Source organism: Macrosteles quadrilineatus, unplaced genomic scaffold (assembly GCF_028750875.1).
Source record: "Macrosteles quadrilineatus isolate MER2022 unplaced genomic scaffold, UCM_ALF_1.0 Scaffold_4__1_contigs__length_99947679, whole genome shotgun sequence".
Lineage (NCBI taxonomy): Eukaryota > Metazoa > Arthropoda > Insecta > Hemiptera > Cicadellidae > Macrosteles > Macrosteles quadrilineatus.
The window spans coordinates 77,506,398-77,525,174 of NW_026542597.1; the positions used below are offsets into that span (position 1 = coordinate 77,506,398).

An 18,777-nucleotide genomic window follows, 5' to 3' on the forward strand; every position below is an offset into this window, starting at 1 on the left:
ACATGATCATATAAATCATTATGAGTTTTGACATATGTAAGGCGGGATAAACTTGAATGAGTTCGCTAATAATCGGATCATGGGAACGGTTTCACGGGGGGTAAAAATGGGTTTTTCTCATTTTTAACCCTTAAAACATAAAACATCAATTTTACTCCAGACCTTTTTAAAGATCTTAAAAAACAAAAAACTTACACACTTTATTAGTTTCCGTGTAGCAGCTAACCAAGGTACTCGAAACATAAATGTTAATTTAATAGATTAATTGAAAATCAATCCAGGCAAATAGAAATTCGCTTAGTCGGCAGGTTTGCTGCAGCTGGGGAATTTTAAATTTATTATTGTTGATGGTATTTTTAAAAATTAGTGATTTATTCATTCCTTAAAACTCGTTATGACCTTTGTAGTATTTTAGCGCATGTCTTGTATGGATGCCAGTAGAAAAGCAGTATTAGCTTTAATAGTCATTATGTGGTGTAGTGTGCATTTATGATATTGTCATCATGTGTGTCTAAAAACCAAGGTCGTGACACTATCGTAATCATATATTTTTGGGGTTCAGGGGGATCTAAAACAGATATATCCACTGATAACTGAAACCCGAAAACTTTTACAAAAACAATACTTTCTTTATATAGGTACTATGTATAGGGGGAGAAAGTAAAACATCATATTGTTCGTCATGATTGTAACAAAATCTTGAAGATCCCCTGTAATTATTGTAGTCTCCCACAGTTGGGACCAAATTATAGTATGACATCTGATATAACCCATTTTTGTTTAATTTCCAGTTAATTGTTATAAACCGGTAAAGCCAAACGTGATGTGGCCCCCTCAAGAGCATATGTTATAAGACCTACAGATTTACAGTATTGAAACCTAGTGAAGTATATGAAAAGCATCTGGTTCTGAAACATTATCATTGTTCAATACCAACCAACATAATTACTGTATTTATTTCAATCAATTTAACTTTTTTACCCACCTATATTTATATTTAGGTTCTAAGCATGAACTTAAAATAATTATCACACATTACAAATGGTTAAGCTATTCTGTAAACAACATGATGCCAAACAACTTAACTGGCTTGCCATTGTGTTTGGTTCAAAGTTAAACGCAACTAGAAGTAATAGAACAAAATGAAGGATCACTTCAAGGCACTATCAATAAGGATAGCTAAGCCCAGGTTCAAGCTGTTGTAGAATTGCTTTATGATATTCTAGGGTCAAACCCCTTGTGATAACCAAGGACACTCTGTGCAAATACTACAATATCTTAGGTTTAATCCTAAAACCATACAGTAGTGTTTGCAATTAATTTTTAATATCAGTTTTGGTTTGTTTCAGGTGCAAAGTGAAGGAGGAAAGTGCACAGCACAGTTGAATGGTGTTCTGTGTGAATGTGTTCAGTGTAAAAAGGCCTTTGACTCTGAGGTTATGCCAAATAATGCAGGTTTCCAACTAGAATATTTCAAATGTGCACTCTGTACCCGCAAATACAAATACAAGGAAAGTTTGATTGCACATCTTAAAGGATCACATGGCAATAAGAAAAGTCACCAATGTAATACGTGTGCCAGAGCATTTAGCACAGTCTTTTGGTTAAACTATCATGTTTCAAATGTACATTCAATTGAAAAGCCAGATAAAACAGACATTTGTCAAATTTGCGAAAGAGGTTTTGTAAACAAACGTTCTTTAAAACGCCATATTCATAAAGTCCATTATAAATTGAATGAATATCCCTGTGTTCAATGTAAACTTTGTAACAAGTCATTTTCAAATAAAAGTGGTCTTAAACGACATACTTCTTTGATCCATGATCAAAAGGAATACCAATGTGCAGAATGTAACTGTAATTTTGGTTCTAGATCGTGCTTATTGTATCATATCGAAAGACAACATTTGCCTCAAGAAGAAGAATATAAATGTGCAGATTGTGGCAGAGTGTTTAATTTTAAACATAATTTGATAATGCATATTAGAAGTTCTCACTCAGGCAGAAATCACGGTTGTGAAATATGTGGGAAAATGTTTAAGTCAAAACAATTATTAATAACACATTTCACGACACATTCTGATGATAAACCGTACATTTGTCATACTTGTGGCAAAGCATTTAAAAGGGAACGTAATTTACAGCAGCATGAGCATACACATGCATATAACAGACCTCATGAATGCAACATTTGCGGAAAGACATTCAAACTAAGAACCCATGTCAAACAACACATGGCTGTCCATGGAATCACCAGGAATCACAAGTGTGTTGTCTGTGAGAAGACTTTTGCTAGGAAAAAACAACTGAACACTCATATGTCAACTCATGGATTGTGATGTAACATCCCTTACAAAGCTGTTCACGTCAACCGTGAATAGATTGTAATAATATGTTTTTCAAACAAGGCTTTTATCAGTATTATCATTAGAATTTTTACCTTTTCCAACTTGAAGGTCAATGCAGTTTTAAGTCAACTATTGCTGTTTGGTTATCTTTTAGCGAATTTCCCTGTAGGGAAGTAGCTATTACCCTAGGGGGCACAGTATGACCTTGGCTCGAGACTGATTTACTTTTTCATTTTGATGTCCCTAAAGACCAAAAACACTATTCGTTCAAATTTTTATTTATGAATAAATAAATATATTGTATATATAATATATATGTCTTTGAAGGCGATAACTTGATTAATTTGTCTCATTTTGATGAAATTCAGCTTGAAAATGTGGATAAATAAATTTAAATGAGTTCGCAAAACAGCTTGATCGGACCACGGGAACAGTGGGGGTTTTATAGTGTAAAAATCGGGTTTTCTAATTGTTGAGTGTCAAAACACAATATTTCCCTATTTCTCTCAAAATTATTTTGAAGAGCTTAAAAAAACAAATAATTTAGTATTTGTTAAAAGTTTTTTCGTACCCTCATTGGTTACAAAGAAAATTCAAGAAAGTGTCATTCTAAAATTCTCATGTTATTCTTATGGAGAATATTGTTAACTCTTCTTGTTTGCTTGTTTATGGATATATTTTGAACAATCTTGGTAAATTTATTTATTTTATACCAAGTTATTAATATTCTACTACAACATACACTTCATTAGCCTCCCTGTAGCAGTTTTCTAGGTACTCGTTAAACCTAATGTTATTGAAATTTAATTAATTTAAAATGAAAGCAGGCAAATGGGAAGTCACTTAGTTTCCAGGTTTGCTGTGACGGGGGTTGTTTAATAAGTTTCTAATTTTTGTAAAATTCATTCAGTTGTATCATAGGCTACAATCTTTTTTTGAGCTTCGTAAAGTGTGCTCATTTAAACCTATTTTATGTAGTCACCCTTTTGTAAGATAACTATTCTGTAGAAATTTGTTATGGGTTAGAAATTAGAAATTTTTATCTTAAGCTCCAACTAGCCAGGCATGAGTCAGCTTCAAAAATAATTTAAAACATAGTACTCCACCTAAATTTTTTTTGGAATGAAGTAAATTGTTATGTTAAGTATTTAAGCTAAATAAGGAACATCATTTTTGAGCGGAGCACAGCAAAGTGCTTTGAGATCTACTTAAATGCAATTTTTTTTTACATCATTAGGGCTGAACACATTTCAGCCAAACTGGCAAAGATTGTTTTAACAAAGAGTTTGACGGTGTGATTTAAAGGTCACGGAACGGTGTAATGTATTCTATAGTATTCAAAGGAATGAAACTATGTGTATTAATTATAGCCAGTAATGTGTACTCTTTTAAGCTATTAATACGTTTTATCCCGTAAGAGGGACAGCCCACGAGGAGTCAGATAGAATTCAAAGATTCCTTTGATTTGTAATATTCATTATACTGTGGGGCACCCCTAGAAGTCAGAAGTATATCTTAAACGTAAGCACAGGTCGATATGCAAGTTACATTGAAAGTCCATATTAGTAGAAGAGAATACTGCAAATTTGTGATAAAAATAACAACTGGGCAAAAAATGGCAGATTTGGTTGTCCGTTTGATTTCGGGTTTGTGTGGGTAACTAAATAATACTTGTAATTTGATGCCAAACTTGACCTATGCTGCTATTGGGGAATTTTGTCTCGCTCAAATTTAATTATTCTCAGATTTTAGACATTGGCTTCAATAAGTAAGAATAAAGAAATAAGTAAGATTCTAAATGGTGTAAAGGCCCTGCAGATCCCAGGGCGCAGGAGGCTCGAGACAAGCAAAAGAATACTAACAAATTGACGTCTGAGAAATTGTTCAATAAATTAACCTGGGCGCCCATCTTAGAATGTTCTTATTTCTAAAAAATTGTACGCACGTTCAGCACAGCATTGTGTGTGATTATGGAATTTCCGCTCTTACCTACAAAAGTTACCGAAGCAAAAGTTTAGATAGCGTAGATGTTATTGTTCGTTAATGAATGACTATCCCTCCCTAGTGAAAAAATTTAATTCCAATTTCAATTTTGTTGTTTAAGGTCCTTATATGTTAGTTTAAAACACAATTGAATAACTAATAAGTGATCCATGTACGATACTCAGCACTGGCAATATAAGTTACTCGATGGCTGTGAAAAGTTAAGAAGTCTGAAGAAGTCAACAAACGAAACACAGTACAAGACCAATCACTTTAAACCGTCTGGATACATGAAATTGCATTATTATTTTTTCCTAAATCCTAAATCATGTATTGTGTTTTTACTGAAAACTTTTGAAAGTGAAGTATTGACTGTGAATCATATAAAATCTTCGAGAAAATGTTTTTCCACAATAAACTAACTGATGTTTGAAGAAGGGTAAGTTTAAATATATTTAGAGTTGTTATTATTTTTACATTATTACTGTTATTTTATTATAATTTATTTTTATTTGTGAGAATGTGATTTTGAAATTCTTTAAATCTTTTGGGAAAAGCAACATGGCTTAAAAAGAGAGTAAAAGACAAATGTAAATTTTATAACCAAGTAAAATTCACTTTCTTAATCTAATTTTTTTATCAAAAAAATTATTCAGGTTATAGTAGGCCATAAATGTATACATCTGCAAAAACAAGTATTACATAGGAGCAACATAAGTATTACATAAGTATTACATAGGTATTACAAGGAAAAAGGTTTCAAACAGGAAAAGTTAAACTTGCAATTAGATAATATCTATATTGCAAACCTATTTGCAGAAACGGTGCGAGCCCTGAGGGCTTACGTCACATGTTGGCCTGACTTGAAGTAATGTGACAAACAATTCCAGGTCTGTGTCCAACAGAGTAGAGGGGGTTTTTTAGTGAGTAGTCTGTGATAAACTCAGGAGTCTCACACTACAGGCTGGCTACCTGTGTGCGTAAAAGCATTTTCCCTCTTCTCCCTAAAAAAAAAATACCCCCGCCACAGCAAACCTGCAGACTAAGCGAATTTCCATACACACAGCTGGAATTCCACTAAATTGTTCCCTTAAAATTGTCAGATTTATTTCCTATTTAAACACATCATTAATATTAATGAGTACTTAGGTTTGCTGCTACAGGGAAGAAAATAGGGGGGTTTTATTGAAACATTAATAGCTCAGTATGAAGTAAACAAAATTTCAAAATTTCATTAAGATATGTCCATAGACAAGCAAGCTGCAACACTGTATTTATTCTCCATAAGAATAACATGGTAATTTTAAATTTACATTATTTTGCGATTTTTCCGTAACCGTTAGGCATGCAACAATGCTTCAATATACTAAATTATTTGTTTTTTTTTTAGCTCTACAAAATGGTTTAGAAAGAAATTGCAAAATTTTATGTTTTCAGGGTGAAAAATTAGAAAAACCCATTTTTACCCCATAAAACCCCCCATAAACCCCTGTTGCCATAGTCCGATCATGCTGGTTCGCGAACTCGTTCGAATAAATGTCGGTTTACACGTTTATACCAAATTTCATCAAAATCGGATCATTTTTGCTCGAGTTATCGCGCTAACTGACACATATATAAATATATATATATATGAATTTGAACGGATGGTGTTTTTGGCCTCTGGGGACCTCAAAACGAAAAACTAAATCGGTCCCGGGTCCAGGTCTTACCATGAGACCTACGGTAATAGCTTATTCCCTATATGGGAAATTCGCTAAAAAAAAAAAATATTGCAAACCTATTTAATCAGTAAATTGAAGGGTTTAATACATCAGTGATAGTTTTCAGCTAGAGTCAAAAGATTTGTTTAGTCTCTGATCACGATATTGTTTCCGAATTTTACAAGAGTAAACAATGTTTTACCCAAAAAAAATTGTAAATCTGTTAACAGTGATTTTAATATCTAGGAATTTACTGACAAGGTTTCTAAGTCATCTCAAAAATATTTCTTATTTTAATCCTAAAGTCAATTCCAAGTTTACTGTACTTAAAACCATACATAATGTTTTATATACTTGAATATAATTTTTGTACCCTATAAAACCAGGAATCATGTGTGAATTTTGATACATATCAAATCAAACATACTTTATTTCCAAAAATAATACAGAATATAACTGTGTGATGATAACTGGGGCGAATGTCTGTGAATCAGATGTAAGTTTTGTAATGGGACCGTGAAATTTGACATTTTAAATAAGCGCCCGTGTTCATTTTTTGAGTTGTTGTGCAAAGTGAAAAAAATCTTGAAACTAATATGATGTTGATATGCTGGAAAAGTCGCTGTGGTCGTAAGAAATTATCATGGACCTTTGCTGTAAACAAGGTAAATCATGACAGATGTCGGCACGATTGCCAGACGTGATCATATAAATCATTATGAGTTTTGACAAATGTAAGGCGGGATAAACTTGAATGAGTTCGCTAATGATCGGATCATGGGAACGGGGTTTCAAGGGGGCCAAAAATGGGTTTTTCTCATTTTTAACCCTTAAAACATAAAATTTATCAATTTTACTCCAGACCTTTTTAAGATCTTAAAATAAAACAAAAAAATTACACACTTTATTAGTTTCCGTGTAGCAGCTAACCAAGGTACTCGAAACATAAATGTTAATTTAATAGATTAATTGAAAATCAATCCAGGCAAATAGAAATTCGCTTAGTCGGCAGGTTTGCTGCAGCTGGGGTATTTTAAATTTATTATTGTTGATTGTATTTTTTTAAATTAGTGATTTATTCATTCCTTAAAAACTCGTTATGACCTTTGTAGTATTTTAGCGCATGTCTTGTATGGATGCTAGTAGAAAAGCAGTATTAGCTTTAATAGTCATTATGTGGTGTAGTGTGCATTTATGATATTGTCATCATGTGTGTCTAAAAACCAAGGTCGTGACACTATCGTAATCATATATTTTTTTGGGTTCAGGGGGATCTAAAACAGATATATCCACTGATAACTGAAACCCGAAAACTTTTACAAAAACAATACTTTCTTTATATAGGTACTATGTATAGGGGGAGAAAGTAAAACATCATATTGTTCGTCATGATTGTAACAAAATCTTGAAGATCCCCTGTAATTATTGTAGTCTCCCACAGTTGGGACCAAATTATAGTATGACATCTGATATAACCCATTTTTGTTTAATTTCCAGTTAATTGTTATAAACCGGTAAAGCCAAACGTGATGTGGCCCCCTCAAGAGCATATGTTATAAGACCTACAGATTTACAGTATTGAAACCTAGTGAAGTATATGAAAAGCATCTGGTTCTGAAACATTATCATTGTTCAATACCAACCAACATAATTACTGTATTTATTTCAATCAATTTAACTTTTTTACCCACCTATATTTATATTTAGGTTCTAAGCATGAACTTAAAAAAATTATCACACATTACAAATGGTTAAGCTATTCTGTAAACAACATGATGCCAAACAACTTAACTGGCTTGCCATTGTGTTTGGTTCAAAGTTAAACGCAACTAGAAGTAATAGAACAAATGAAGGATCACTTCAAGGCACTATCAATAAGGATAGCTAAGCCCAGGTTCAAGCTGTTGTAGAATTGTTTTATGATATTCTAGGGTCAAACCCCTTCTGATACCAAGGACACTCTGTGCAAATACTGCAATATCTTAAGTTTTATCCTAAAACTATACAGTAGTGTCTGCAATTGGAGGTTTAGTCTGAATATTAGTTTTGGTGTGTTTCAGGTGCAAAGTGAAGGAGGAAAGTGCACAGCTCAGTTGAATGGTGTTCTGTGTGAATGTGTTCAGTGTAAAAAGGCCTTTGACTCTGAGATTATGCCAAATAATGCAGGTTTCCAACTAGAATATTTCAAATGTGCACTCTGTGCCCGCAAATACAAATACAAGGAAAATTTGATTGCACATCTTAAGGGATCACATGACAATAAGAAAAGCCACCAATGTAATACATGTGCCAAAATATTTAGCCAAGTATCTTCGTTAAACTATCATGTTTCAAATGTACATTCAATAGAAAAGCCAGAAAAAAGAGAGATTTGTCCCATCTGTAAAACAGATTTTTTAAACAAACCTAGTTTAAAATCCCACATGCGTCGTGTGCATTATAAATTGAAAAAAAATCCCAGTGTTAAATGTAACCTTTGTAACAAGTCATTTACAGATAAAAGTGGTCTAAAACGACATACTTCTATGATGCATGATCAAAAGGAATACAAGTGTGCAGAATGTAACCGTGATTTTGGTTCTAGATCGCACTTATTGCATCATATCGAAAGACAACATTTGCCTCAAGACGAAGAATATAAATGTGCAGATTGTGGTAGAGTGTTTGATTTTAAACAGAATTTGATGATGCATATTAGAAATTCTCATTCAGGTAGAAATCACGGTTGTGAAATATGTGGGAAAATGTTTAAGTCAAAACAATTATTAATAACACATTTCACGACACATTCTGATGATAAACCGTACGTCTGTCATACTTGTGGCAAAGCATTTAAAAGGGAACGTAATTTACAGCAGCATGAGCATACACATGCATATAACAGACCTCATGAATGCAACATTTGTGGAAAGACGTTCAAACTAAGAACCCATGTCAAACAACACATGGCTGTCCATGGAATCACCAGGAATCACAAGTGTGTTGTCTGTGAAAAGACTTTTGCTAGGAAAAAACAACTGAACACTCATCTGTCAACTCATGGATTGTGATGTAACGTCCCTTACAAAGCTATTCACGTCAACTGTGAATAGATTGTAATAATATGTTTTTCAAACAAGGCTTTTATCAGTATTATCATTAGAATTTTTACCTTTTCCAACTTGAAGGTCAATGCAGTTTTAAGTCAACTATTGCTGTTTGGTTATCTTTTAGCGAATTTCCCTGTAGGGAAGTAGCTATTACCCTAGGGGGCACAGCATGACCTTGGCTCGAGACTGAATATTTTTCATTTTGGTGTCCCTAAAGACCAAAAACACTATTCGTTCAAATTTTTATTTATGAATAAATAAATATATTGTATATATAATATATATGTCTTTGAAGGCGATAACTTGATTAATTTGTCTCATTTTGATGAAATTCAGCTTGAAAATGTGGATAAATTTAAATGAGTTCGCAAAACAGCTTGATCGGACCACGGGAACAGTGGGGGTTTTATAGTGTAAAAATCGGGTTTTCTAATTGTTGAGTGTCAAAACACAATATTTCCCTATTTCTCTCAAAATTATTTTGAAGAGCTTAAAAAAACAAATAATTTAGTATTTGTTAAAAGTTTTTTCGTACCCTCATTGGTTACAAAGAAAATTCAAGAAAGTGTCATTCTAAAATTCTCATGTTATTCTTATGGAGAATATTGTTAACTCTTCTTGTTTGCTTGTTTATGGATATATTTTGAACAATCTTGGTAAATTTATTTATTTTATACCAAGTTATTAATATTCTACTACAACATACACTTCATTAGCCTCCCTGTAGCAGTTTTCTAGGTACTCGTTAAACCTAATGTTATTGAAATTTAATTAATTTAAAATGAAAGCAGGCAAATGGGAAGTCACTTAGTTTCCAGGTTTGCTGTGACGGGGGTTGTTTAATAAGTTTCTAATTTTTGTAAAATTCATTCAGTTGTATCATAGGCTACAATCTTTTTTTGAGCTTCGTAAAGTGTGCTCATTTAAACCTATTTTATGTAGTCACCCTTTTGTAAGAAAAATATTCTGTAGAAATTTGTTATGGGTTAGAAATTAGAAATTTTTATCTTAAGCTCCAACTAGCCAGGCATGAGTCAGCTTCAAAAATAATTTAAAACATAGTACTCCACCTAAATTTTTTTTGGAATGAAGTAAATTGTTATGTTAAGTATTTAAGCTAAATAAGGAACATCATTTTTGAGCGGAGCACAGCAAAGTGCTTTGAGATCTACTTAAATGCAATTTTTTTTTACATCATTAGGGCTGAACACATTTCAGCCAAACTGGCAAAGATTGTTTTAACAAAGAGTATAAAGGTTTGTGAAGAAACAAACTTCAATATGATAGTGGCTATCGACGGTGTGATTTAAAGGTCATGGAACGGTGTAATGTATTCTATAGTATTCAAAGGAATGAAACTATGTTTATTAATTATTCAGATAGCCAGTAATGTGTCCTCTTTTAAGCTATTACTACGTTTTATCCCGTAAGAGGGACAGCCCACGAGGAGTCAGATAGAATTCAAAGATTCCTTTGATTTGTAATGTTCATTATACTGTGGGGCACCCCTAGAAGTCAGAAGTATATCTTAAACGTAAGCACAGGCCGATATGCAAGTTACATTGAAAGTCCATATTAGTAGAAGAGAATACTGCAAATTTGTGATAAAAATAACAACTGGGCAAAAAATGGCAGATTTGGTTGTCCGTTTGATTTCGGGTTTGTGTGGGTAACTAAATAAGACCTGTTATTTGATGCCAAACCTGACCTATGCTGCTATTGGAGAATTTTGTCTCGCTCAGATTTAATTATTCTCAGATTTTAGACATTGGCTTCAATAAGTAAGAATAAAGAAATAAGTAAGATTCTAAATGGTGTAAAGGCCCTGCAGACCAGGGACGTATTTAAGTATCTGCCGCCTCTAGGCAACAAAGTTTGCCGCCGCCCCTCCCGCTCCCACTTTTCAACGCACTCCCCAACGGGGTAGCGGATTTCTACCCACGGATATTTACCCCCATGAAAAAACGCCTACGTCATTTTGACGTCACGAGGGGCGGGGCCTATACAAGATCGAGAAACAGCCCGCGACTGGAAATCTACCCCCGGACATCTACCCCCGGACATCTACCCCCGGACATCTACCCCCGTGGTCAGATACGCTACGTATCGGCCAAGATGCATTGTTGTAATTGATTTTATTAATTGGTTTATGTAAATAAACGGCTCTTCGGTTATTCATTAGCTTCTAATATCCAGTATAAAGCATGCGATATGTCGTTGTCATGTTTAACATGTACATCGAATAGGTACAGTATTTTTCACCACACTATGATGTTTTTGGCTGTATTACATCCGTTAATTGGTGGTTGAAAGTTACGTTTTGCTGGCCATGCTAGCTGTCATCGTAATTTGGGGACCGAGCAGGATTTTACAGGCCGGGGCCGCAAAATCAGCTGTCCGCTTACTTACTTAAAACATGCATTTTAAATACACAATCAAAATCCATAGAATTGCAATAGAATTGTGTTTTGGTCACCGTTGCCTAGCAACTATTTATTTTATTTTTGCTGATTCCTCAAATGATTTCTTCACATAACCTTAAGTTGTATTGTGTTGACTGCTATCAGTGTGCATTATTATGGTGTAGTGGTGAATAGTGGTAATAGGGTATAGTGTGGTGAAAAATAGCGTTCGAACCACGGACCGAAATGGTTTTGCAGCTCTCGGTCGATTTAAGTTCTCGACTTCGTCTCGAACTTAAAAACTATCTCGAGCCAGCAAAACCTTATTTTCGGCCCTGGGTACGAAATATACTATTACATATGAAGGGTGCACAGGAAAAACGATCATAGTCAAAAATTTTTTTTTAGATATTTACATGACAACAATGCTCTTGCATTGGACTATCACACAGCAGTTCAAAAACCAGCGAAAAATGATCGTAGTCAAAGTAAATCTCATTTGAATTCTAGCTATACAATGGAAAAACGATCATACTACTATAAATAAGAAAATGATTTTAAAAAAATAGTACAATAGGTACATAAATGTACTCACTAGCATATTATGTGTCCTGAACTTGAATAAAAAGTCGTTTTAGACTCCTTAACACTAAATAAAACCTTAAAATTGCGTTTCTGGAAAGGTTTGTTTTGTGACTATGATCGTTTTTCCCGTGCGCCCTTCATATTTGATTTACGTAGCTAAATAAGGTTATAACAAATAACATTTATCTTATGTTATTGGAATTAAAACAACTACAAGATTATGCAGTTTAAAAAAAAATGTATTCTGAAATCAATATGTTTTTTTCTAAATATGCTATTACGAATATTCTTTCTTATTATTTACTTTGAAATATTTTTGATGATATCGTCGTTTTGGTGACACACCTGTTGTGTTGGCAACGACTTGGGGTATATTATTGCCCAAGAAGAATAAAGTATTTTTTGAGTTTTCGTTTTACAAGAAAAAAAAATTATTTGCATAATAAGCTAATGAATAACCAAAGAACCGTTGACTTACATAAACCAATTAATGCAATCAATTACGACAATGCATCTTGGCCGATACGTAGCGTAGCTGACCATGGGGGTAGATTTCCGGGGGTAGATGTCCGGGGGTAGATGTCTGGGGGTAGATGTCCGGGGGTAGATGTCCGGGGGTAGATTTCCAGTCGCGGGCTGTTTCTCGACCGTGTATAGGCCCCGCCCCTCGTGACGTCAAAATGACGTAGGCGTTTTTTCATGGGGGTAAATATCCGGGGGTAGAATTCCGGCGACCCTCCCCAACCTCACTAATATCACCCCAATGGCCAATGCATGCCCTGTCAGCTGGTTTTGTGGAAAAATAATCGGTAATATTGCATGCGGCATCAACAAATTTAATGACTTTTCACCACACTATGATGTTTTTAGCTGTTTTACATGCGTTAATTGGTGGCTGAAAGTTACGTTTTGATGGCCATGCCAGCTGTCATCGTCATTTGGGGACCGACCTGGTTCTTACATCCCTAGGGCCGCAAAATCAGCTGATTACTTACTTTTTTAAACATGTATGCATATTAAATACACAATCAGTATCCATAGCATTGCAATAGAATTGTTTTATTGTCACCGCTGCCTAACAACTATTTATTTTAATTTTTGCTGATTCCTCAAATTATTTCTTCACATAACCTTAAAGTTCTAGTTGTGTTGACTATCAGTGTGCATCATTATTGTGGTGAATTAAGCTCGTGCTATTAAGGTATAGTGTGGAAAATGGCGTTCGTACCATGGACCGAAATGGTTTTGCAGCTCTCGATCGTTTTAGGTTGACTTCGTCTTGAACCTAAAAACTATCTCGAGCCGGCGAAACCTCATTTTCGGCCCTAGGTAAGAAATATACTATTTCGACCCCTTTTAACGGATGTTTTTTGTGCCATTTTTTGCAAAACATTCTGACTTGGATAGGCCTACACGGAAGGCACCATTTTTTTTTTATCTAATCAGTATTTTTACAATCCCATTTTGCGGCATTAAACGGCACACAAAATCATCTGTATACAATTGTTCTTATTACGCTTTTCATTGAACACTATTAATCAGATCCACTTGAGAGACGTGCTATTGGCTTTGATATGAAATGAAAGAAATATGTTTTCTTAAACTATTTATTTCTTACAAAAAACACATGAATCGCAAAGAAAAATTACGTACTTTTACTGAAAGAATATTAAATAATTTTAAGTTAGTTAAGTTTGGTACAGTGGTAAGTATTTAGTTCACACTTTCCTTCTTGATTTTAACCTAGCAAAAGAATCTTTCAGCTATAGTGCTGCCGCTGCGTAGTGGTGTATGAAGTAAACAGAAGGGAGTGTTTTCTAAGTTTGTCACTACATAGCGGCCGGCACGGCGACCCGCTCCCGCGGCGAGCGTGTCCGCCAGACCAATAGGGCAGCACGGACAACTCTACACATCTGTGTAATAAACTATTGACGTTTGTTTGACTTGGATGCGTTCTGAAATAGTTTTATACTTAATCAAAATATTTGAAATGGCTATTTTTCAAATGGCTCAAAATTATTTTCAAATTTTTTTTTAGATTAAAACTTAGTTTTTTTTTACCCTCAAAATTTTGCCGCCCCTAAAATTTTTCGCCCTAGGCGGGCGCCTAGTCCGCCTATTCGGAAATATGTCCCTGCTGCAGACACCAGGGCTCAGGAGGCTCGAGTCAAGCAAAAGAATACTAACAAATTGACGTCTGAGAAATTGTTCAATAAATTAACACCCATCTTAGAATTTTCTTATTTCTAAAAAGTTGTGTGCACATTCAGCACAGCAATGTGTGTGATTATGGAATTCCCGCTCTTAACCTGCAAAAGGTACCTAAGCAAAAGTTAAGATAGCGTAGTTATTGTTCGTTAATGAATGACTATCCCTTCCTAGTGAAAAAATTGAATTCCAATTTCAATTTTGTTGTTTAAGGTCCTTATATGTTAGTTTAAAACACAATTGAATAACTAATAAGTGATCCATGTACGATACTCAGCACTGGCAATATAAGTTACTCGATGGCTGTGAAAAGTTAAGAAGTCTGAAGAAGTCAACAAACGAAACACAGTACAAGACCAATCACTTTAAACCGTCTGGATACATGAAATTGCATTATTATTTTTGCCTAAATCCTAAATCATGTATTGTGTTTTTACTGAAAACTTTTTAAGTGAAGTATTGACAGTGAATCATATAAAATCTTTGAGAAAATGTTTTTCCACAATAAACTAACTGATGTTTGAAGAAGGGTAAGTTTAAATATATTTAGAGTTGTTATTATTTTTACATTATTACTGTTATTTTATTATAATTTATTTTTATTATTTATTTTTATTTGTGAGAATGTGATTTTAAAATTCTTTTAATCTTTTGGGAAAAGCAACACGGTTTAAAAACAGAGTAAAAGACAAATGTGAATTTTATAACCAAGTAAAATTCACTTTCTTAATCTAATTTTTTTCATCAAAAAATTATTCAGGTTATAGTAGGCCATAAATGTATACATCTGCATAAACAAGTATTACATAGGAGCCCCAAGGAAAAAGGTTTCAAACAGGAAAAGTTAAACTTGCAATTAGATAATATCTATATTGCAAACCTATTTAATCAGTAAATTGAAGGGTTCAGTGATAGTTTTCAGCTAGAGTCAAAAGATTTGTTTAGTCTCTGATCACGATATTGTTTCCGAATTTTACAAGAGTAAACAATGTTTTACCCAAAAAAATGTAAATCTGGAAACAGTGATTTTATTTTAATCTCTAGGAATGTACTGACAAGGTTTCTAAGTCATCTCAATATTTCATATTTTAATCCTAAAGTTAATTCCAAGTTTACTGCACTTAAAACCATACATAATGTTGTATATACGTGAATATAATTTTTGTACCCTATAAAACCAGGAATCATGTGTGAATTTTGATAATTGGGGTGAAGTCTGTGAATCGGATGTAAGTTTTGTAATGGGACCGTGAAATTTGCCATTTGAAATAAGTGCCCGTGTTCTCTTTTTGAGTTGTTGTGCAAAGTGAAAAAATCTCGAAACTAATATGATGTTGATATGCTGGAAAAGTCGCTGTGGTCGTAAGAAATTATCATGGACCTTTGCTGTAAACAAGGTAAATCATGACAGATGTTGTCACAATTGCCAGACATGATCATATTTATCATTATGAGTTTTGACATATGTAAGGCGGGTTGTATTGATTGATAAACTTGAATGAGTTCGCTAATGATCGGTCCATGGGAACGGGGTTTCACAGGGGGCTAAAAATGGGTTTTTCTCATTTTTAACCCTTAAAACATAAAATCTATCAATTTTACTCCAGACCTTTTTAAGATCTTAAAATAAAACAAAAAAATTACACACTTTATTAGTTTCCGTGTAGCAGCTAACCAAGGTACTCGAAACATAAATGTTAATTTAATAGATTAATTGAAAATCAATCCAGGCAAATAGACATTCGCTTAGTCGGCAGGTTTGCTGCAGCTGGGGTATTTTAAATTTATTATTGTTGATGGTATTTTTTAAAATTAGTGATTTATTCATTCCTTAAAACTCGTTATGACCTTTGTAGTATTTTAGCGCATGTCTTGTATGGATGCCAGTAGAAAAGCAGTATTAGCTTTAATAGTCATTATGTGGTGTAGTGTGCATTTATGATATTGTCATCATGTGTGTCTAAAAACCAAGGTCGTGACACTATCGTAATCATATATTTTTTGGGTTCAGGCGGATCTAAAACAGATATATCCACTGATAACTGAAACCCGAAAACTTTTACAAAAACAATACTTTCTTTATATAGGTACTATGTATAGGGGGAGAAAGTAAAACATCATATTGTTCGTCATGATTGTAACAAAATCTTGAAGATCCCCTGTAATTATTGTAGTCTCCCACAGTTGGGACCAAATTATAGTATGACATCTGATATAACCCATTTTTGTTTAATTTCCAGTTAATTGTTATAAACCGGTAAAGCCAAACGTGATGTGGCCCCCTCAAGAGTATATGTTATAAGACCTACAGATTTACAGTATTGAAACCTAGTGAAGTATATGAAAATCATCTGGTTCTGAAACATTGTCATTGTTCAATACCAACCAACATAATTACTGTATTTATTTCAATCAATTTAACTTTTTTACCCACCTATATTTATATTTAGGTTCTAAGCATGAACTTAAAAAAATTATCACACATTACAAATGGTTAAGCTATTCTGTAAACAACATGATGCCAAACAACTTAACTGGCTTGCCATTGTGTTTGGTTCAAAGTTAAACGCAACTAGAAGTAATAGAACAAATGAAGGATCACTTCAAGGCACTTTCAATAAGGATAGCTAAGCCCAGGTTCAAGCTGTTGTAGAATTGTTTTATGATATTCTAGGGTCAAACCCCTTCTGATACCAAGGACACTCTGTGCAAATACTGCAATATCTTAAGTTTTATCCTAAAACTATACAGTAGTGTCTGCAATTGGAGGTTTAGTCTGAATATTAGTTTTGGTGTGTTTCAGGTGCAAAGTGAAGGAGGAAAGTGCACAGCTCAGTTGAATGGTGTTCTGTGTGAATGTGTTCAGTGTAAAAAGGCCTTTGACTCTGAGATTATGCCAAATAATGCAGGTTTCCAACTAGAATATTTCAAATGTGCACTCTGTGCCCGCAAATACAAATACAAGGAGAATTTGATTGCACATCTTAAGGGATCACATGACAATAAGAAAAGCCACCAATGTAATACATGTGCCAAAATATTTAGCCAAGTATCTTCGTTAAACTATCATGTTTCAAATGTACATTCAATAAAAAAGCCTGATAAAACAGAAATTTGTCAAATTTGTGAAAGAGGTTTTGTAAACAAACGGTCTTTAAAAGGTCACATTCATAAAGTGCATTATAAATTGAAAAAATATCCCTGTGTTCAATGTAAACTTTGTAACAAGTCATTTTCAGATAAAAGTGGTCTTAAACGACATACTTCTTCGGTTCATGATCAAAAGGAATACAAATGTGCAGAATGTAACCGTGATTTTGGTTCTCGATCGCACTTATTGCATCATATCGAAAGACAACATTTGCCTCAAGACGAAGAATATAAATGTGCAGATTGTGGTAGAGTGTTTGATTTTAAACAGAATTTGATAATGCATATTAGGAATTCTCACTCAGGTAGAAATCATGGTTGTGAAATATGTGGGAAAATGTTCAAAAGAAAAGATAAATTGAAATTACATTTCTTGTCACATTCTGATGATAAACCGTACGTCTGTCACACTTGTGGCAAAGCATTTAAAAGAGAGTGTAATTTACAGCAGCATGAGCATACACACAGAGATAACAGACCTCATGAGTGCAACATTTGTGGAAAGACGTTCAAACTAAGAACCCATGTCAAACAACACATGGCTGTCCATGGAATCGCCAGGAATCACAAGTGTGTTGTCTGTGAGAAGACTTTTGCTAGCAAAACCCAACTGAACACTCATCTGTCAACTCATTGATTGTAATGTAACATCCCTTACAAAGCTGTTCACGTCAACCGTGAATATATTGTAATAATATGCTTTTCAAACAATGCTTTTATGAGTATTATGTTATAATTTTTCTACCTTTTCCAACTTGAAGGTGAAACGAAGTTTTAAGTCAATTATTGTTGTCTGCTATTCTTGTTTAATATGTTTTCTCATATTTTTTTCAATTCATTTAGTTGTAATTTTTTGTTGCTCGTATCTGCGCCAGTGGCATTTTTATCTCATGCTTGAGATAGCCTAATATTTTGCTATAAGGTAAATTTAATGACAGTTGTACAATCAGTAAATTTTTATAAAATTGTATAACCAAGATCTGAGTAGAAATTATTACAACCAATTCTTGTGCCCTGTGCTAAGTAAAGTGATAAATGAACCCAGAGTTGATATCACACATACATGGGTACATATCTGGTTCAGAAACTTAATCATGCTTTAGTTCAAACTAACATAATATTTGTTTATATATTGATTAATTTGACTTTTTTGTGTATAAACTCCAAATTGCTAAACATTAATCATTGTAAAAAACAACAAAATATTGAAATATTCAAATGGTAGAATTATTCTTATCAAGAATTGTTTTTATGAAAAAGCATTTAGCTTGGATTAAATAAATAAATATAGGATGGAGAGGACACAGCT

At 33.7% G+C, this 18,777-nt stretch overlaps 1 protein-coding gene across 10 annotated transcripts in view; it reads left to right on the forward strand.

Annotated features, from left to right (window-relative positions):
* The window catches only part of LOC128993643 (zinc finger protein OZF-like), a 107,981-nt gene that overhangs the window by 32,130 nt on the left and 57,074 nt on the right, over positions 1-18,777 (forward strand). Inside the window, exon 6 of one of the 10 annotated variants that reach the window (XM_054417683.1) lies at positions 8,095-9,090. The exons of the other annotated variants lie outside the window; for them this stretch is intronic. Within the exon in view, the coding sequence (XP_054273658.1) occupies positions 8,095-9,084 (990 nt within the window). The 3' untranslated portion in view covers positions 9,085-9,090. Of the gene's footprint in view, positions 1-8,094; positions 9,091-18,777 lie in introns of those variants that run through there. 10 annotated transcript variants of the gene reach the window in all.